General features: G+C 41.1%; 1 protein-coding gene across 1 annotated transcript in view; it reads right to left on the bottom strand.

The window, feature by feature from the left end:
• LOC133486406 (kalirin-like) overlaps positions 1-22998 on the bottom strand; it is a 218457-nt gene that overhangs the window by 19627 nt on the left and 175832 nt on the right. Inside the window, 22 exon segments of the mRNA XM_061791478.1 lie at positions 134-185; positions 2278-2356; positions 3549-3647; positions 3650-3709; positions 3771-3902; positions 5914-6035; positions 6111-6273; positions 7420-7447; positions 7635-7697; positions 11818-11983; positions 17576-17862; positions 18716-18924; positions 19017-19188; positions 19418-19603; positions 19933-20010; positions 20101-20151; positions 20224-20316; positions 21746-21832; positions 21916-21985; positions 22062-22165; positions 22555-22621; positions 22683-22801. Of these exon segments, the coding sequence (XP_061647462.1) occupies positions 134-185; positions 2278-2356; positions 3549-3647; positions 3650-3709; positions 3771-3902; positions 5914-6035; positions 6111-6273; positions 7420-7447; positions 7635-7697; positions 11818-11983; positions 17576-17862; positions 18716-18924; positions 19017-19188; positions 19418-19603; positions 19933-20010; positions 20101-20151; positions 20224-20316; positions 21746-21832; positions 21916-21985; positions 22062-22165; positions 22555-22621; positions 22683-22801 (2487 nt within the window).

Genomic DNA, 22998 nt, shown 5'->3' with positions numbered 1-22998 from the left:
CTTTACACCAACCATAGTAATATACATTGTTATTGTTAAATGAATACCTATGTCAGTGTTTGTAAAAAATAAGTTAAAAAAAGTGATCCATGTATACCTAAAGTTGTGACCTGCGAATGACTTGAAGTCTCACCTCTTTCTTTGTGGATTTGTTGAGACATTTTCGCACCACTGAGAAACGTCCCCTGGTGAAAACAGCAAAAGGAATATATTTCACATAAACTATCTCCAACCCCAATTCCAATGAAGTTGGGACATTGTGTTAAACATAAATAAAAACAGAATACAATGGTTTGCAAATCATGTTCGGCCTATATTTAACTGAATACACTACAATGACAAGATATGTAATGTTCAAACTGATCAACTTTATTGTTTTTAGCAAATAATCATTAACTTAGAATTTTATGGCTGCAACACATTCCAAAAAAGCTGGGACAGGGTGATGTTTACCAATGTGTTACATCACCTTTTCTTTTAACAACATTCAATAAACATTTGGGAACTGAGGAAGCTTTGTAGGTGGAATTCTTTCTCCCATTCTTGCTTGATGTTCAGCTTCAGCTGTTCAACAGACCGGGGTCTCCGTTGTCGTATTTTACGCTTCATAATGCGCCACACATTTTCAATGGGAGACAGGTCTGGACTGCAGGCAGGCCAGTCTGGTACCCGCACTCTTTTACTACGAAGCCACGCTGTTGTAACACGTGCAGAATGTGGTTTGGCATTGTCTTGCTGAAATAAGCAGGGGCGTCCATGAAAAAGACATTGCTTGGATGGCAGCATATGTTTCTCTAAAACCTCTATGTACCTTTCAGCATTAATGGGGCCTTCACAGATGTGTAAGTTACCCATGCCATTGGCACTAACACAGCCCCATACCATCACAGATGCTGGCTTTAGAACTTTGCGTCCATAACAGTCCGGATGGTTCTTTTTCTCTTTGGCCCGGAGGACACGACGTCCACAATTTCCAAAAACAATTTGAAATGTGGACTCGTCGGACCACAGAACACTTTTCCACTTTGCATCAGTCCGTCTTAGATGAGCTCGGGCCCAGAGAAGCCGGCGGTGTTTCTAGGTGTTGTCGATAAATGGCTTTTGCTTTGCATAGTAGAGTTTCAATTTGCACTTATGGATGTAGCACTGAACTGCATTTACTGACACTGGTTTTCTGAAGTGTTCCTGAGCCCATGTGGTGATATCCTATACATATTGATGTCGGTTTTTGATGCAGTGCTGCCCGCCTGAGGGATTCGAAGGTCACGGGCATTCAATGTTTGGTTTTCGGCCTTGCTGCTTACATGTAGTGATTTCTCCATATTCTCTGAACCTTTTGATGATATTGTGGACCGCAGATGATGAAATCCCTAAATTCCTTGCAATTGTAGGTTGAGGAACATTATTCTTAAACTGACTATTATTATATTATATACTATTAATAACTAACATTATTCTTAAACTGACTATTTTCTCACGCACTTGTTCACAAAGAGGTGAACCTCGCCACATCTTTGCTTGTGAATGACTGAGCAATTCAGGGAAGCTCCTTTTATACCCAATCATGGCACGTACCTGTTCCCAATTAGCCTGTTCACCTGTGGGATGTTCCAAACAGGTGTTTGATGAGCATTGCTCAACTTTCTCAGTTTTTTTTGCCATCTGTCCCAGCTTTTTTGGGACGTGTTGCAGCCATAAAATCCTTAGTTAATGATTATTTGCTAAAAATAATTAAGTTTATCAGTTTGAACATGAAATATCTTGTCTTCGTAGTAAAAGAGTTCGGGTACTAGACTGGCCTGCCTGCAGTCCAGACCTGTCTCCCATTGAAAATGTGTGGCGCATTATGAAGCGTAAAATACGACAACGGAGACCCCGGTCTGTTGAACAGCTGAAGCTGAACATCAAGCAAGAATGGGAGAAATAATTCCACCTACAAAGCTTCAACAATTAGTGTCCTCAGTTCCCAAACGGTTATTGAATGTTGTTAAAAGAAAAGGTGATGTAACACAATGGTAAACATGACCCTGTCCCAGCTTTTTTGGAACGTGTTGCAGCCATAAAATTCTAGGTTAATGATTATTTGCTAAAAACAATCAAGTTTATCAGTTTGAACATTAAATATCTTGTATTCAATTAAATATAGGTTGAACATGATTTGCAAATCATTGTATTGTTTTTATTTATGTTTAACACAATGTCCAACTTCATTGGAATCGGGTTGTACTTTTCAACTCAAATGTTAACAATGATGTTTATATTGTGTCCATATTTTACCTTCCAATCTCACAAATCTCAGAGAATGTCGACTCAAAGTTTTCTTTCCACTGGATTCCTGTTCCGTCATAAGCAGAGTCTAAACAAGGAAGTGTCTGGATTAAAGGAATAATCGTCTTATAACCATCATTTATCATCAATAAACAGTCAAACTCCATGGAGCAGCCTTCAAACTTCCTTTCAACTTTACTCAACATTCATTGTGTGCAACTCTCTGCCACAGCAAATGCTCTTACTTTTCCTTCTTTCAATATGTACTGTATTTTGTATCGAGTAACCACTTATTCTTTTCAGGGTCACGGTTGAGCTGACTAGCCTCTCTCAGCTGACTTTTTGTGAAAGGCGAGGTACACCCTGGACTGATCGCTGGTCAATTATAGGATATTTGCTGTCATGAGCTGTGGCCTGCACTTCTTTTGTTGGAGCTTGGGTGGCGCTTTGCGCCCCTCTCGCACTCTCTCTCTCTCTCTCTCTCCGTCCCTCTCTCTCTTCCCAGTAATCAGCACTGCCGGTCATAAAAGCCTGCCAGATCAAGACTTCACTGCCAGAGTATTAATGTTCTCCTGTGGTACAACGGGAGCTACAACACGTAAGCTACACCAGTCCTTGCTATCCTTCTGACCTCCTTGTTTTTCCTTATCCTCTGTGCTCCTTCCGTGTTCCCCGCCGAGTGACTTCTTCCATCACGCCACGGCCTGCCACACATTCCCTGCCTCGACAACCCACCAGTAGGTCTCAAGGATCATCTCCATACCCTCTTTCAATAAACCGTTCATCACAAACCTCTCAGCCTCAGCCTGCTTCTGGGTCCAGTCAAAATTGAATCGTGACATTTGTGAGTGAATGTGGAAGTAAACGTCTCCAAAACCTTCACGTCCGCTGTGGGCGTGGCGGGTACTGAATATGTTAATTTCTTCATTGGGCAAGAGGGCAATTACCCAAGAGCCGGATTAACTCTGTTTAGCAAGAAATAGCAAACGCAGCCAGGAAGAGGAATCCGAGTAATTCCTTCAAATAACAAGTGTTATAGTAAACTGTAAATCATGAATGTGTTTTTTTGGTTTGTTTGTTAAATTTAGCTTTGGTTGGAGAAGTTTGAATTAAAAACAGAGTAGTAGACAGTATCCTTCCTTATCCAGGTTCATTTTTACATACAGACCACCAATAATTTCGATCCAAGATTAATAACATGACAAGCATTCTTATTACAGTCAAATATTTGTTTTTTGTTTGCTTGTGTGTGTGTATGCATGTGTGTGTTATGTTCTTACTACTGCTGGACAGTGAAACCATATTGGAGGGCTCAGATGGCGGACCGAGCCCCCAGCGGTTGGAAGCTCTCACTCTGAACTGGTAGTGACCGCCAGGATGAGGGTGTCGATCTGAACACACTCCTCCATGCTGCTGGACACTTGCTGCCATAGCAGCGAGTCTGGACAAAAGAGGAGAGGTCAGCCTCAGTCATTCGACGTCAAAAACCAAAAAGGTCGTACCTTCCTGGCGATACTCCACCGTGTAGCTGCTGACTGCGCAGTGAACAGAAGAAGCCGGAGGCGGCCAGTGGAGCATCACGGCTGTACTGCTGGCCTCCTGAGCCACGGGTCTCCCAGGGGCTGCTGGGATACCTAGACGGCAACAAAAATATACATGACCGACACAGGCGGTGGTTGCATGACAAGTTGCCAACCAATGAACCAGACCTGTTCAATCAAAATAAATCTTAAATACAACATGTCTGACAAAATGGAGTCAGCCAAAAGATCTCAAAAAGCTGCAACAGAATGCCACGCGACAAAGAAATTTAAGAACAGATAAGAAATAAAGTAATTGACATCGATCAGTCTGTAAAGGGTTACAAAGCCATTTCTAAAGCTTTAGGACTCCGGCGAACCATTATGAAAGACACTATCCACAAAGGAAGAAAACGTGCGACCGTGGTGAACCTTCCCAGGAGTAGCCAGCCTACAAAAAATTACACAAAGAGTTCAACCGAGACTCATCCAGTTCACAAAGGAACCTAGGGAAACCTTTAAAGAACTGCAGGCCTGCCTTGCCTCAGTTAAGGTCAGTGGTCATGACGCACCAATAAGGAAGAGACTGGGCAAAAATGGCTTCCATGGCAGAGTTCCAAGGTAAAAACCACTGCTGACCAAAAAGAACAAAGGCGTGTCTTACGTTTGAAAAAAATAAATTAAATACAATTCTAAATGATTCCCAAAACTGAATATTCTATGGACTGACGAGATAAAAGTTTTACTTTTTGGAAGGTGTGTCTCATTACATCTGGTGTAAATGTAATACTGCATTTCAGAAAGAGAACATCATACAAACAGTCAAACATGGTGGTGGTTGTGTGATGGTCTAGTTATTAGATTTAGGGGGCCATTACTTTTTCCACACAGGGCCAGGTAGCTTAGAAAAGTTATTTTCTTGAATAAATGAAAGCACCATATAAAAACTGCATTTTATGTATACTTGGGTTATCTTTGTGTGATATTTTCATTTGTTTGCTGGTTTTATACATTAAAGTGGGCAAATACTTTTTCACGACACGATATTTCCATGGCTCAAACGTCTAGTTACATGTAGGCATAAGAAAGATGCGTCCAGCTTATAGACAATTGACAGTATGACAGTTGAGCTGTCGTGATTGCCCCTGACACCCCCACAGTGTTCGAGAATGGACATAATGGCTTGATTTTCCACACTTGTGAAGCCTCATTTCATATACTTGCTGATTTTTTTTTTTTAATATCGGAAATTTGGCCAGGTTGTTAATCACAATCTTCTCTGTTGTATGTCGAGCTGTAATCCACAACTATTTTGTGTTTAAAAAAATAAATAAATCGTTTTCACCCAAGCCACGACAAGAGCCACTAGAAGAGTCACTCAGTGACGGTGTGAATGTGAGTGCGAATGGTCGTCCGTGTCTATATGTGCCCTGCGACTGACTGGCGACCAGTTCAGGGTGTAGTCCGCCTTTCGCCCGAAGTCAGCTGGGATAGGCTCCAGCGTCCCGTGACCCTAACCAGGATAAGCGGTGTTGAAAATGGATGGATGGATGGATTATCCTGTACATTCCCGCGCTGGATCAATCTGTGGCGCTCTAAAATGATGTAGTGGTAATTTCCTATTTTACCTACGAACGGACTGGCCCATATATGGACAGCGTGCAGGTTGACTGAGCTACAGAGAAAGGAGAAAGCATGCCAGGTTGGAAGGTGCAGGAGGAGGCCGGACAAGCATTTAGCCTACGTCATAATGAAGCGACAAAGGATTTGTTGTAATGCTGAATTCCAGCGTTAGGGGGCGCCAGAAATCGCTTCTGATTATAGCTTCTGATTCTGAAGACCTTTGGCAAATTAGATTGATATGGCAGCTCATAGAAGCTGTGCAATCTGATTGGACAAAAAAAAAAAAAATAATCGAAAATCCACAACAGCAAAGAGAAAAACTACAGAATGAAGAGAATTGAGTGTTGGTAATAAATAAATAAAAGTTCATAGACCAAAAATTAGAGTTTAGCTGTAAATGTAGGTCAGTGCTACTGACCTTGTTAAGGCTAGCAGAAAAGGCCTTGCCGGCCTTGACTCTTCACAACTGGTGTCCTCATAGCCTTGACCCAAGTTACATTACCTTGCACTTTGATGGAGGCGGATGAGGAGGCCGAGCCGTGGTCGTTGATGGCGACACAAGTGTAGATGCCAGTGTCCTGCGGCATCAGGTTACATATCTTCAACAAGATGTCGCCAGTGTCCCTGAAGATGAAGAACGGATTAGAAAAGAGCACATGCGACAGGAAGAAGCTACAAAGACGAGAGTGTCACCGGCACCTGATGTCTATGGTGAAACGGCTGTTGCTGGTCACCAGGTTCTGGTCGGGGCCCTTCAGTGTGACGGCGGGTTTGGGTCGTCCACACACTTTGCAGCAGAGGACCACCGTCTCCCCGAACGCACACGCCACGTCCGAGAGCGGCACCAGGAACTCTGGAGCCACTGGGCACAGGAGCCAAATGGAATCAAAGACAGAGAACATGTGGCGTGTCCAGATAACAAGGCATTGTGCCAATGCTGAGAAACAAACCTTTACTGCAAACTACAGCCCCTGGGGCCATTTGTGGCGCCACTGTTAATTTTTAGCTGCCCGCGGTATATGAGAAAAAGAACATTTGATACAGCCCGCAATGCTATTAAAAAAAAAAAAAAGAGGGTTCAGCGTAAATAATTGGGTGTTGAAAGAGTGTGGTGGTTGCCATAACAACTCCCCTGACAACAACAACTACTACAGTACTATAAAATTGTTTTTTTTATGGCTATTTCCTAGATATGAAAAAACTAAAATTATTTACCTACTACAACAAAGGCAGTAAGAACATTTCTCTTCATAACGGTGACTAAAGATGATTCCATTTCTGAATGGTTTGGTCCACTTTCTGTATATCACAGTCATGATCCTCAAGTAAACACTCCTTTACAAATTATCACATTACTACAGATTGCTCTTATTTTAGTTGTGAATGTTGAGATCTGATCAGTGCAGGGGTGGCTCTATTCTAATGGTAAACAGGGCCACGGGCCACCCCAAAATCCTGAAACATCCTTAACTATTTGTCTTACCAACTTCAACAGAAAGCTTATTAAGTATTTCTGTGCACTGGTAGAATGACTAGAAGCAAAACTGTGCACTAGTTGAAAGCTGCATGCCATACTCCCAGTGACAGAAAATTCTACAAGATCCAAACGGGTTTGGGTTGGCATTAACCCCCTCGGCCAAATGTATTTTGATCAGGGAGAAAAATTACCGTCAGCCCCCCCGGCTCCATCCAGGAATGGATTTCAGGAAAGATTTCCAGCAGCATCACCATTTGTGGAAGATCCTTGCACTCACTCACACTCAGCACCTAATATAATGTCTGGAGTGTCATCCCCAGCCATGAGGTGGCATATGTTTATAGTCATGGTATCTGGGCTTGCTATGATAGCATGTGATGTATTGACCAATACTGTCTTTTTTTCTAAATCGCATTTTGGTTCAGTGAGATTACAATCTCTCAGAAATTTCAGTGTGAATTTGTGTTTCTAACTAAGTATTTTCAGTATTATTTTATTGTATCATATATTTTTCGGGAGTCATTTTCTTACCTTCCTGGATGAAGTTTGGGTTGAGAAGCTGGAAAACAGACATTAAAACAAGCATTTATTTCATTTGAGCAATTTCCCCCGTATTTCATTCAAAATTTCTATTATAGCTTTCAGCTAAAACACAGATTTTCTGAAGAACAAACACTGGGAGATGCTACAGTATATGTTTTGTAATGTATCGTGACAATGTGCATCTTTATTTTTTTTCGAAGTACCTCCATGCCAGTCTTTGGGTCGAGGTCGTCGTCACAGTCGGATTCATCCGAGGTGTGAACCTCCTGGTAAGGGAAGAAGGCGAAGGAGTGGAAAAGAGAATTATGCAATACTGGAAATGAGTGGTTGGAAGAAGGGACAGGCCAACAGGGGAAAAAAGTTAAAGGAACAGTGCAGGGGGTAGAGAGGACATGTGCAACAAGAACAAGTAGGAATACTACAGAGAAAAATAATACAGGAGGAAACAAAGAAGTGAAGATTGGTAGGATTTGCTTTGGATTTAGTGTCCATCAGCACTGGAGAATCTGTTTGTTTGACCCAGAAAAGCCGCTGATACTTACCTTTTTAATGCCTTTTAAAGGTTGTGCTAAAACCATGACCATTGTGTTCAGTGTCAGGGAGTAACTGATTACATGTAATTAGATGACAAAATGTATGTTATCGTAATCCATTACATTACTGGAAGAAAATGTGTAATTAAATTACAGTAGTTGCTTCTGGAAATTTATAAATTTTTAGTATTTATTCAGATTTAACAAAGTTTTTTTTTTTTTTTTTTTTTCTTCATAACAACATCCACCTTCTGAAACTGATGCTTGTGATTGGCTCTCTCTGGTCATGTGCCATTTTGCTTTCGTCTCAAACATGACTTATTTTATCTAAATATGACTTTTGAAGCACCACCTTATGGTGCAACCAGTATTGGGAAGATTACTTTGGAAATACAATTGGCCACAGTTACAAGTTACCCTGTTGAAAATGTAATAGTAGCGTAACTACTTCAATTATCTTTGAACATTTCCAAAGTAATCTTCTCAACACTGATTGTTTTCACGTGATATTTAAATGCTTGCAAATGAGTACTTGTTAGGCTACAGGGTGATGTTTTACATTTTAAAAAAGCACAATTGTACTCACTATTGTTAGCTCAAAAATAGTTGGACCAAAACCAAACCTTAATGAATCAGCCAATCATAAAAATCCTAGTAACCATGCACGATGAAATATCAAACGAGACAGAAATAGAACTTTATTGGGGGGAAAAGAGAACAAAAAAAAAAAGTGTATTCAAGGCTTTTTAAAAAAAAATAATAATAAAATGAATTCAAGGATTTTTCGAGGGGATCAAATTGGTAAGATTAAAAAGAAACCATTTTTGTGGTTCTCATCAGTCACACATCTTGGTCTTCATATGGTTAATTTTAACAATTAACACAACAAAGCGGTGCTTGTTTTACCCTCTTAATCAGTGAACAACTAGCTAAGCTTTTAAGAATAATTGCTAGACCGGTTAAACCAGGAAACCTTAGTTTACAGGTCAGCTTGCTTGATTAATGCGGGCTCACTAGCAGCCAGCTAGCATCAAGGGGAAAATAGCGGGTGGGGGGAAATAGACTAGTTAAAATAAGTTGAAATAATGACATTCAAACTGTCTTTGTTTTCTCGATCAAATGTTATAGTCAACAGTCAAACCGTTTTCCTTGACTTTCTCAACCATTTAACAACGAACAATGAATGAAGTTTAGCCTAGGAAATTCAAGCTAGTTTGGTTAATCTGGGCTGGCTAGCGGCTAACTAGCTATCCAATTATAGACATATGAGGACTCACTGAGCAGGTTTGCCCACTACTGCGATATGTCAGCACGTCCGCCATATTGTATGTGGCTGATCTGCCCTGGAAACAAATATGCAAGTAAATTAACTGAACATCATCAAGTCCTTTCTATTAAGTGAACCAAGACGCTCATTCACTCGAAGCCAATCGGCATAAAAAAAGAATATTTTATTCTGATGAGTATAAATGTTTACTCTTTATATGTTTAGGATATACGTAAGCACCAAACCAATGTAACTATTTTTATTTCATGAGTGTTTACATGCAGCTATCAATGCATGTAACACTGTTACGGTGATTATAAATATTAAAGTAATATTAAACATTTAATCTGTGTCTGATAATAACCATATCCTGAAATGTAGCTGTGATTTCGGTTTTGTGAATAAAGACTGACCGATTTTAATTCACTTTTTTTTTTTTTTTTATTATAATTTTTTTAATTCAGGGCTTTATGTCAATTCAACTATGAATAAAAGGAACAAATGGAGATGGATTAGTAGAAAAACCTTACTGTGATTATTTCAGGGCAATCGAGTTAAAATGAAAAGACTTCGTAGTTGTTTGGAGGCTGGTTTCACCTTGGTAATTCACAATATTGTGCACATACAGGACTTCATATTATTAGCCACAAAGTCAGCAAATACGATTCACAAAATAAAGTAATAATGGCCATCCATCCATCCATTTTCTGAGCCGCTTATCCTCACAAGGGTCGCAGGCGTGCTGGAGCCTATCTCAGCTATCTTCGGGCAGGAGGCGGGGTACACCCTGAACTGGTTGCCAACCAATCGCAGGGCTCACATAAACAAACAACCATTTGCACTCACATTCACTCCTAAGGGCAATTTAGAGTCTTCAATTAACCTACCACGCATGTTTTTGGGATGTGGGAGGTGCCCAGAGAAAACCCACGCAGGCACGGGGAGAACATGCAAACTCCACACAGGCGGGGCCGGGATTTGAATCCTGGTCCTCAGAACTGTGAGGCAAATGCTCTAACCAGTCATCCACTGTGCCGCTAATAATGGCCAAATACAGTATAATCAAAAATCATTGTTCAATCTTTTTTTTTTTTCTCTTTTTTTTTTATTATTATTACTATTATTTTAAATAATCCTAATCCCATGAGATCTGTTTTTGGCTGTGAAACGCTTGGTACCTCTCCAAGCAGCAAATGAATGAAGCATCTTCACCAGTCTCTCCACTTTACCACATCCAATGTGGAGTTGACGTCGATGTATGATGATGAATTAAAAGCAAAATTTAGCGTAGATGGGTGAGCTTGCTTGGTTGTTTTGGGATCACAAGTAGCTGACTAGCTAGCCAACAAGCACATAGAGCATTTTGTCGAGCGACTCCAAACAGGTGCTATAGCAACATAAATCAAGAAAATGCAAAATAATCCACATTGCTAATTTGCAATTCCAGAAAGCCATGTCAAATCCGATAACTTTATTTTTCAAAAAATAAAAAAATAATAATTACAGATTCAGTGGTCCTCAACTGTTGACCATCTTTGTCTTCATATGATGTCATAATAATAATAAATATAATAAATAAAACAATAAAACGGAATGAATGAGCAGCAACATTAAATTCAGCATAGACAAGCCAGCTAGCTATGTTTCTCTTGGCTCGCTGACTAGTTTTTCGACTAAGCAACACATTTGGCGAATCCCACCAGGTATAAGGATTAACAAAGCCGACAAAACGACACCTAACGACACTGTTAATTTTCAATTCACAAAAGCAAAGTCGTCACAAGAGCTATATTAATGTTAACTAGCTGGTTGAGAACCATTGTAATGGGGTTGTGCACAAAAGTCACACCATGTCATTGTGGGGACACACCACACAAACATGCACACACACACACACACACACACACACACGTTAGCAAAAAACTACATTATTCACAAAAAGAGATAATCGGCTTTTGGGTGAAATTTCAGGATGAACCTAAAATGCACTATATCCTCTTTTTTTGGGTGAACTTAATTTGCCCAATGTTTCAGTACTTTTTGCAAAATTTCCTGTTCTCTGACAAGGAGCTGAATTGCTATTTAAACAGTCATCTTCAGTGTGCTGTTCATTTTGACAACATGAGACCAAGACAACACCTTACAATGGACCATATGCGCGGCAACACATTAAGCATTTTCGGTGGAAAAGTATAAGACAGTGGCCACTGAGCTGAGAGTGTCACAGGGTGTTATTAGCAAGTTGCAACACAGATACAAGGAGATTACTGTGTAAGAGCAACATAAAGGCATCAAAGTGGATGTCCTTGGAAATGTAATAGTCAATTAATGGATCAAACATCTGTTGCAAATGTTGCCATTCAGCTCCTTGTTAGAGAACCGCAAGTTCTGCAAAATGTATTGAACATTGAAGAGTTGGACAATCTTTAAGTTTAGCGGTCAAATTAAATTGACCTCTATTGGTTATAGTGCATTTTAGTTTCATCTTGAAATTTCACCGGTATGCGCCATACCCCTAACTTTTTGTGAACAGTGTAAGCGTGGCGAGGGGCAGGCAGGAGACAGGCGCGCATCGCCATTACTCACTTTGCCCTTCGCCCTGGCAACAGGGGAGGCGAGCAGCGGGGGAGGGGGCGTGGTTTCTTTTGTCTTACGCAGCAGGCCATTCTCCTGACCTCTGACCCCCAATGCCGAGACCTCCTTGGCTTCGGCGCGCTTCCTGGCGCGCAGCGTGTTCCACGATAGAGACTTCCTGTACGGTACAGGAACAAGACATGTCAACGGAGGATCACAGGGCAGTCTGGACGTGACTAGCTGGTTCTGGCTGCGCAGGCAACATCATCTTTTAAACACAAAAACACATTGTAGCCTACTCTAAACTTATACGTAACATTGTTTATTAATAAGTGTTTGGGCCATAAGCGAGTGGAGATGATGTACGATATGTACTAATTACTGTATAGGGGATAGACTGTAACCACAGCCGTGTTGTTTTGTCACATTTAATAATTGCTATCATTTGTCATACTGTAGCAGCTTGCTAGCAGAGCATCTATCTATCTATCTATCTATCTATCTATCTATCTATCTATCTATCTATCTATCTATCTATCTATCTATCTATCTATCTATCTACATATCAGTGTGTGTAGGCCTGTCAGGATAATTACTATATCGACTTATCGTTCGATAAATTAAATGAGACACACTAGTTTTTCCAGACTCGATAAATTGTCGTTGTTGTGGTGGGCCGGCACTCGGCTCACGGCGAATTGGACAGCTGGTTAATTAGCCGCTAGTGGACTCGTGGAATGTCAGCGGACCGGTCACCGCAGCGCGCTCCACCGCAACGACGTCGTTTAAAACGTCAGCGCCTGGCTCTACGTTATTGCGTGTGTCAGTCCCCAATTAACACAAACACGGGAAAGTTATCTGTTTATTAAACATAACCTCAGCGGCAGCCAGTAGTTGACAACAGCGTACGTTAACGTATATTTGATTGACAGGTGAAGGGCTTGTCTCCAGCACCTTCAGCGGACCAACCACATAGTCTTGCAGCTCGAGAGCGGGCCTTATTTTTCATGATTTCAGATGGATAAAAAATATATATATTATCGTTTATCGTGATAGTTTTTGGGAAAATATATCGTCTTAAAAAAATTTATCGTGACAGGCCTATATACAATGGAGGAAATAATTTTTGGATCCCTCACTGATTTTTTTTAAGTTTACCCGCAGACAAAGACAATGACCGGTCTATAATCCTATCATAATTATAATAATAATAAATGTTATTTTTTTATTTTATTTTAACTTGGAGAGATAGAATATCAAAAAGAAAGTCTAGAAAGTCACATAAAAGATTCAAAGTATTTTGCAATTCATTGAAGGAAATAACTATTTGACCTCCTATCAAAACATTACTCGGTACTTGGTGGAGAACTTTTTTTGTTGGCCAGACATTTCTTGTAGTTGATCATCAGGTTTGCACATATCTCGGGAGGAATTTTGGGCCATTCCTCTTTGCAGAGCCTCTCCAAATCCTCGAACCGGCAACTCGAACCTTTAGCTCCCTCCACAGATTTTCTATGGGATTTAAGTCTGGAGACTGGCTAGGCCACTCCATGAACCTTAATGTGCTTCTTCTTTAGTCACTTTTACGGTACAAAGCTCCATCCATATTTCCCTCGATGCGCTGAAGTTGGCAGAGAAACACCCCCAAAGCTTAATGCTTCCATCTCCATGCTTGACGGTGGGGATGGTGTTCTTGGGGTCATAGTCTGAATTCCTCTTCCTCCAAACACGGCGAGTCAAATTGATCCCAAACAGCTCGATTTTTGTCTCATCTGACCACATCACCTTCTCCTAATCATACAGGTGTTCATTGGCAAACTTTGGACGGGCCTGTACATGTGCCTTCTTGAGCAGGGGGCACTGCAGGATTTTAATCCATTACAGTGTAGTGTGTTACCAATGTTTTTCTTGGGACTGTGGTCCCAGCTGCCTTGAGATCATTAACAAGCTACTCTCGTGTAGTTCTGGGCTGATGCCTGACCTATTCTCATGATCACTGATACCCCACGAGGTGAAATCTTGCGAGGAGCCCCTGACCGAGGGAGATTGACGGTCATTTTGTTTCTTGCCTTTTATAACAATTGCCCCAACAGTGGTCTCCTTCTCACCCACCTCTTGCCAATGGTCTTGTAGCCTATTCCTGCCTTGTGCATGTCTACATTCTTGCCCTTGATGTCCTTAGAAAGTTCTTTGGCCTTGCCCATGATGGAGAGGCTGGTGTCTGATTGAATGATTGATTCTGTGGATAGGTGTCTTTATACAGGTAACAAGTTGAGATAGGTGTCTTTCATACAGCTAACGAGTTTAGATTAGGAGTACTTTCATAAAGTTGGAGGACGAGTCTGTGGGAGCCAGAATTCTTTATTGTTGGTAGGGGATCAAATATTTTTTTTCACTCAATGAAATGCAAATCTATCTTTTTTTAAATGTGATTTTCTTGTAGATATTTTGTCTCACTGTTAACATAAACTTACTATTGAAATTATAGACCTCTCGTCTTTGTCAGTGGGTGAACTTAAAAAATTCAGTGAGGCATCATATAATTATTTCTTCCAATGTATATACAGTATGTATACAGAGGAACCTTGATATAATGGACCCCGATATAACTCATATCAGATAAAACAGTCCGTCAGGACCGAACAATGTGTCCATAAACAGTTTCTATTTCTCACTTAATCTGCCGTTGACAAAGTCTGTTAGTTCCAGAATCAGCCGCTGTTGTTTACTGGCAGAGAATGACATATTTCCGGGTCACAGATATACAATTTGACTACATCCATCCGTGCCTACGTGGTGCCCATGTTGAATGTGGTGCATTGACGTGGCGGCCATGGTGATGACGGTTATATCTATTGTCTGTTGTGCATAGTGGCATGGCGGTGATGTTACCTCTGAGGAATACAAAACAAGTCTCTGGAGTCTGGAACATGGTATTTTATCCACTCTATGGCAACGGATTTGGAACTAGGATACAGTAATTCCTCTCGGCTCATGAAAGCGACTCGCGTATGATGAGTTTTGTACGTCAACAATGTCACCATGACCAAGCACACCAGCGTGGTACAATTTCAAGATATTTTATATGTCTTTACAATAATTCTGTCGTGTACGGGGCATTTTAGGCCACTAAAAAAAAACCTACAGAACAATAATTTTGTAATCTACAGTAATATGAGTGCATATGGCCACAAAACAAACAAACAAAAAAAAAAAAAACAACAACAACAAAAAAAGTGCTTCAATGGAACCGGCTGGAACGGATGACCCCCTGCCCCTATTAATCCGTTATATCGAGGTTCCACTGTATATGTAGCTGCTAGCTAAATATTTTGCAAATGCAATGCTATCGTCATTGTCCAACAAGAAGCATGTACAGTGAAACCTGGATTTAACGGACTTTGGATTTAACAGATGTTTAACAAAATGCACCAGTGAGGTAAGTTTGGATAAACTTTAAAACATTTGAAACCTTTTTTGTATTTATTTACAATAATTTTGTACTTAATTGGGTATTTTTGGGCCACAAAAAGGACAAAACAATAATTTTGCACTGTATTGCTGTTTTTAGGTAACAAAAAAGTGCTTCAATTTAACATACAATCAGATGACCCCCCCATTAGTCCGTTAAATCGAGGTTCCACTGTATCTCCAAATGTTTTTACCTGAAACACACAGTTTGATGGACAGATCATTATGTTTAAATGAAACAATTCCTCATTTAATTACTTTTTTGTTTGTTTCTAAGCCCAGTTTTTGCAGTGCAGTATATTGTAAACTGTAAATGTCAGCAGGCTGCGCGAGCTAGCCGCAATAGCCATTTACTGTGACTTGACCAAAATATGAATCAATAAATATATAAAAATAAAATAAAAACAATAGCAACAAATATTAATTATAAAAAGAAAAAACATTTGTGTAAAGTCATTAACAAAATAGATTAAACTAAACAAATACAAAACAATAGTAATACATAAATAATACAATTACATAAAAATAAAGTTGGAACAAATAAATTACAATTTAATAATTGACAACGTCAATTGAAAATAAAAATGTAAATAGGACTTAAATTAAAGGCACCTGTTTGACAACTGAGAGTACATTAGGGAAAAGATGTGGTGCAAATATGCTTCTGTGTGTAATAAAACGATTTGTTCATATTATCAACTTTGATGACATCGTTGTTAATCCCACAGCTTTATTTCCAGCAGTAGTTCTATCCTTCATGTGACTTCAGTGTGGTCTAAATGTGTGTGATCATCGAAGATTCCTGATGCTGTAGCCAGACTGTACTGGTGCACGAGAAAAGGGGGAGGGACAGTTGTTGGTTGCTCTTTATCAGTGTCAATGATACACTGATAAAATATAATTATTGGGGAGGAAGAGAGGCAAGATGTTAAAAGCGACATTTACCTTTTCACTCAAGATGGCACCAAAGTATCACACGTATTTTTTGCTATGAATGACACTTGGCTTATCCAGAATTTATATCATTATCGCTGTCGAGAAAAAAAAAAAGCTCATCATTTTTTGTTAATCATAAAGCAACAGTGTATTTTATATTCCGCCGTGCGGTAAACATTTTCAATTTATTTCGTGGTACAATATTTCCATTAATTAAAAACCTTTATGAGCTGTTTATAGTCTGTTTCTAAATAAAATAAAATTAAATAATGGTCCACAGCTCCTCCTTCTATGTACTTCTATGTATACTGACACAATAAACAATCTGTGGAGTTGCAAACCGTTGATGTTAGTAAAAACTTAAAATACTTGAAAATAAATAAAGGGTGACAATAAGGGTATAAAGGTCTTCTATAGATTTGTAGAGATACCATTTTTTGAAGTCAACACACCTGCATGACTTGCATTGAAATAAAAAAAAAGTATCAGACTTGTCATGTTTGCTGCATGTTAGCTGTTGTAGTTTATTTACAAATTGTTAAAAACTACAAACTGTCCATCGTCTCCATCTTTGTGACGCACAGAAAACAAACTTCTCCCACCACGTTTGCTCATTTCGCTACCACATGCTCACCATCCATCCAAAATAATTTTACAAATTTAAAATACATTTAAAATTATTATTCTTAAAGAATAGCAACAGTACACTGCTGACCGTGGCCATTTTGATGAAAAACATATTGCACAGCTTGTCTTCATATTTTTCTTAAATAGTGCAAAAAGGATTTTCTGTCTTTGTTTTAATATAAACAGGAATGCTCTAGAGCCTCAGTCGAGACATATTGGTACAGTGAACTACCGAGAAAATAAACAACAAAAATCAACATGGAGGAGGAAAAGGATCCAACTTTGTCCATCAAATAAAAATAATAATTAATAATCATAACAAGGCAAGAAGAGGGATGAACAGAAAAAGCTTAAAGATTGCCACAGACAACGACAGAAATCTCCACTGCGGAGAACCCAGTTCTTTTTTTTTTTTCTTGGAAAAAAAAAACAGGAGAAAAAAAAGCTACAACAATAACAACAGAAAAAAAAGGAGGAAAAGCAGGGTGTTAGGAACTGAAATAAGTCCGGTTTTTAAGCTCCACATTCCAGATCAGCTACAAGATTCTATCCAGTCTAGCTCTAGAGTTTGTTGGCAGCCAGTGACTCAAAAGGCGTCACTGAGGGCAACATGACGCCAGTGTGGAGATTTGTTAAACGGAGGCCATCCGATCCCATCCAAATGCTGCGGGTAAACAAGTGCTGTGGTGGTGGTTGGGGGGGGGGGGGGGGGGGGGGGCAGGAGGGAGGGACTTACTTGATGTTGTTGGTGTCGGCCACTGCCGCAGAGAAGGACGTGGCCGAGGAGGAGTCTTTTAAGGGCTTGTGGGCCGGGCCCAGGACGTGCCCCGGCACCCAGCCCTCAGCGGCGGGCGACTGGCTGTCTGCTGGTTGGTAAACGAGGTACATGTTCTGCTGATTGGTCGCCAGGATCTGCACAGTCTCGCCCTGACTGACGCATATCTCATTCTCCTTGAGCGCCGAGTAGTCCTGAGTGACGCGCATGGTGGACAAAGCGCCGTTGCAGCAGCCGCCGCTGCTCTCCTGAGGAAGACGGGGATGGCGACAAGGATGGGAAGCACGTGGAGAAAAAGAGGAGGAAGAGGAGGACAAGGTTATAGGGTGCATCTACGAGGGCTGAACGACGGTGCGACCGGCTGGGATGCCGTCCTGAGGGGGGTTAGGGTGGAGGTCGGGATCAAGGAAAAGGAGGAGGAGGAGAAAGAGCAGCAAAAATTGTCAACCATCATTTACACTCCTGGTCTTTGTGCCCAATACTGTATAATACTATTTACATGTATTTTCAAGTAATCCATATCCAATGTCAGTGTGTTTTACATTTGCTGAACACCGAAAGCTGTGAGACGGGATAAGGACGGAGCCCTGCCACGAATAGCGAAAATCCACAAATACTAGAAGTGACGCTACCCTAAAAAGTTGCATAATTGCCGATAAATTCCAAAGCTTTGCGGCCAAGTACTCTTTCTGTTTTAATAAAACTCCTCCACATAGTTAATTAGCACATAAAAGCCACAAGATGGTGACAAAGCAGTACCATTGCAATAATCAACCTCCTTAATTCACTTCAACATAGTTCCTCTGCACCAAGATAAGTTTTGTTCGTTTTGGCCTGACATTAAATAGATGAGTTACAGCCAATAATGGATGATAGGTTTGAAAAAATATAAATGCCCAACTGCGGATATGCAGGGGTTCGCTGTACTAAAAATAGTATCTGGTTTTCCGAATGGAAATAGCAAGAAGCGGCATAGGCAAAACAGGTACATTGCAGTAGAAAAGTTCATTCTAAATCGTTCAAATGAACTAACTCGTGATGAAAACAATGTCCCTGGAGGAGGTAAAACTATTGTTCGTCGAGAGCGTCAAGCGGACTCACCCTAGAGTCGAAGCACGATGTGCCGCCGTTGGAGGTGGACGTGGTCAACTGACTCCGCCCTCTCTCGCTTTCCTTTTCGCCGAGGCCGACCGCCGACGAGGGCCGGCTGTGAGAGGGTGTGTTTGAGCGATTGCTGGCGGTTGAGCGGTTTCTGGTCAGCGACGAGCTGCCGCCTCGTTTCTGCTGGTACTCGATGGGAGACACGAGTGCTGTGTTGAAGGACACAAAACATTAGCAAGAATTAATGGCCACTAGGTATAAAACTTTAGTGATAATCTGAATGTGAGCTTTCTAGTCTCACCGGACAAGAAGTTGTTTTGAGCATCCAGCAGTGCCTGGATTTGTCCGATCCAGACCTGCTTGATGTCAACATTGGCCGCCTGTAGGGTGAACCGCTCCGACGAGCCGCGACACGACAAGACGAACTTACACAGGTCGTTGTCCACGCTCTCCTCCAGACCCAAGTAAGACACCTGAAGTGAAGAGCATCATTCGAGTTAGAAACCCCCTCGTACATTGAAATTCTGAGAGCTACTGTTGACAAGCCAAAATACGAATATAAAAACTATCACAACCTATTATTTCATCCTCAGGTACCCTGCAAACATGCCCGAGTGCGGTAATATTTTATCATTACATACAATTTTTCCAACAGTACAATACAATTGCTGTGGTTTGTGGCAGGAGCGCTGCGTCGAATACCTTGATGCTCTTTTTGAACTGGTATCCGGGCGTGGACGAGCCTTTCCTGAGCAGCTCACTGAAGATGACGATCTGCTCGAAGAGGAACACCCGCCGTTCTTTTGAGCGCGACAAGACGCCGGCGTCCTGCTCGGTCACAAAGAAAGTCTCCTGCTGCAGCAGCTTGCCCTGACTGGTTAGCTTGCCCTGGGCAGAAACGCCATTGGTCAACACTCCGTCACTACTTCCTGGTGATAACGTGCTCGTTATTGATCAGTAAAGCTGGCACAGAATAATTGTCTGAAGGTTTCAAGCACAGTTTGAAATGTCGTGAACACATACCGAAATGTAAAGTAAATTTCTGTCAAGCTACTTGTCAATAGGGAGTTGCGAGCCTTCAGTGTTACACCACCCCAAAGTTTTTATTTATGATCTCTAATTCGCAGACTTTCCCCTATTGTGAGTGTGTCCAGAACTTATCCCCCCAAATTAACTAGGGTGCACTGTATATCCGGGTTCACGCATAACAAACGTACCTCGTATCCTTGTAGGCGACCTAAGTTCATCATATCGTTACATAGTTTGGGAACCTGAGACATCAGATCCACTGCTTGCTGTGAGAGAAAGACGCAGTGATTGGATGTCAAGGGGGCAGTGTGACAACTGCATTAACACAAAGCTATGTTTTGTTTGTTTGTTTTTACCTCTATTTGTTCACAGTCCATTCCCGCCTTAGAACTGTACTTCAGGAAATCCTACGGAGAATTACAGCATGACATCAAAATACAAAGTCTCCACTGGTAGTAAATACAGAGCCGATCACATACCTTCAGTAGCAGCTGGTATTTGGTGATTCTTTGGATTGGTTTGATAAGGAAGTCGCTAATGGTCAACCGGGACTGAATGTCCTGCTGGACCCCCTGCATGGAGAAACAAAAAGGACATCTAAGTCAACTCTAAACAGTGACGTAATACCTCCAGTTATTAGAGCAAACATAGACGGGAGAATAAAGTAAACATTTTAGGATATGTGTACTTCCTTGATGTTCTTGCACAAGGGCAATGACAGTTCATAGAAAATGAGTTGACCTCAAATATTTCCCCAATTGTAGAAAAGGCTACAGTCATTTTTTCATTAAGGGTAGTATGTTAATCTTCATTTAAGTTCCTTAGACAGTGACTAATTTGCATACATTTGTATCATGTTCTTGTGTGAGAAGTGAGTTCACGTGATTTGCGCATGCGCAGTGCCACTTGTTGTTCAGGGAAGCGGAGTCGGCGACACAGCAGGAAGTCTGAGGGTGGCGTGTGCACAATGTGCATCTAGGACCACTAAATTGTGTCACTCTCATTTATGTGCATGTTTAGGATGAACCATAGTCTGTTTCGCTAAAATGTTTCGTGCTTTATGTGACGTTTTTCCATTGTCCCTTGTGCCGCTGGGCGATGGTAAAGTTAGCGTCAGTTCGCTAAGCAGTGCACCAGAAGCGGTGTGAGTACAGTTTCACAATAAGGGCACTAACCGGAAGTGCTGCTGAAATGTTGCTATTTTCACAGCCAATTGTTCATCCATCCATCCATTTTCTGTACCGCTTATCCTCGCTCGGGTCGCGGGCGTGCTGGAGCCTGTCCCAGCTATCTTTGGGCAAGCGGCGGGGTACACCCTGAACTGGTCGCCAGCCAATCACAGGGCACATATAAACAAACAAGCATTCACACTTACAGGCAATTTAGTCTTCAACCTACCATGCATGTTTTTGGGATGAACGAGGAAACCGAAGCATTGTTTTATATGCCTTGCTAAGTGAAAGTGTCTTATCCTATGTTATGTACACTTGCTTATTGGTGTAATTCAGGTCTTTCTTTAGCAAACCACACACACACAACCCCTCACATAGCCCACAATACTGGACCAATTTTGACAATAGACAATGACAATGACAATTGAAGGAAGACAAGACAAACACTCGCCCCCGTGCAATGTTCTGACCCCTTCTCTGAGTCGGCCTCAAGTGGTGTTTGGCCAACACGGTGATGTGAAGATAGCGCAATTACCTAAATCAGTGATAAAGTAGAATAATTTCCCAACATTAAGGAACGGCACTCAGAATTGTGTCTGTTACTTTGGATGGACGGAGGGTAACGTGTCAAATCTATTCATAATAGTGCGAAAAGTATAGGTCGTGAAAAGTGAAGAACTTTGCAGCTATCACAGCTTTCACTCTTCTGAGAGTTCCTACAAAATTTGTGTGTGTCTGTGGTCATTTGTGTCCAACCGTGAGGTGAGAGGTGTGTCCTAATACTTTTAAACAGCAAATATTGTAAACCAGAGTCTAAAAAGTAACTCACATCAAAATAATTGTCATATTCTGCTACAATGAACTCAGACTTGGGTTTGTTCTGACAGTAGACCACGTACATGTGTAGTCGTCTCTCCTGGAAAACAACAACAGAAACAGAAAACGGTCAGCAGGCGAATGCTCACAGAGGACATTGGCGTTCTCATCTTCGTCACTCACATGTTTGATGAAGAGCTCAGCAAGGTGCTCGTGGTCATCCAGACATTTTTCAAGCTCTCCCACAAAGAAGCTGCCAGCACAGAGCAGCATGGATATCTATTAGCTAAAAGAAAAAATGTTGCATTCCGAGATTCCCAGTGACTCACTCTCTGTGCCAGTCAAAGATTTGATGGATGTTCCCGAAGACGATCTTCTCTTTTCCTTTCATGTCATCCAGAACGCCTTTTTCCTCTATCCTCTTCATGAAACCCTGCAAGGAAGTTGACTTCAGAAATCATGCCATACTTTTTTATTTGTATTTTATTTGTATTTTTTTTAAATCGCCCAACTGTTAACCTTCCAGGATTACATCCATGCATCTTAAGTAGCACTTGTTGATCGACACTTTTTTGTATTTGTTTATATTTGCAATTCTATTTAATATAACGCAACACTACACAGCTAGTTACTCCCGTCAAAATCATAACCTTAAAATAAACACCACCACTTTCACAAAGTTTTTAAGCCACACTTCAGTTTTCTCGATGCCCCCCCCAGTCCCCCACAACAAAGCCTGTTCATAGAGAATACAGGAATCATGTTCACTCATGTAAACGTGATCAAATGATGTTAAAAATGACTGAGGTCTATCTAACTCACCTCAACCACGATGCCCAAGTCTTTGACATAGTCCTTCTCTGTCTGTATCAACTCGTCAAGAACAAACCTGAGCAGAAACACAAAAGGTCACCTTGGAAATAGATCAAGAGCATGTGTGGTGGACTCACATGCGCCCCTTCATGGCTTTGGCTCTCTCTTCCAGCTCGGGGACCTGGGGCAGGACTGGAGTGCTTTGTTCCGGGGGAGAGAGTGAGGAGAAGACCGGGTGGGCTCCTGGTTCTAAGGTCTGTTGAAAAAAGATATTGATTTAGCTTTCAGGAACAGTTCATTAGTCTTTAACTCTGCCAAGGAGCCAATGTATTTGGTCTAGATTAGATTATGTGTAGTGTGAGGAAGAACCCATTCAATTCTTAGGTTCAGGATGGTGACGTTCCAGCAATGTTGATTTTAATCCTCACTGTTTGGACTTGAATGCGGTCTGTG

Source organism: Phyllopteryx taeniolatus, chromosome 12, assembly GCF_024500385.1.
Source record: "Phyllopteryx taeniolatus isolate TA_2022b chromosome 12, UOR_Ptae_1.2, whole genome shotgun sequence".
Taxonomy (NCBI): Eukaryota; Metazoa; Chordata; class Actinopteri; order Syngnathiformes; family Syngnathidae; genus Phyllopteryx; species Phyllopteryx taeniolatus.
Note: the sequence above shows the minus strand (reverse complement) of the source record. Positions and strands in the feature narration are given on the sequence as shown.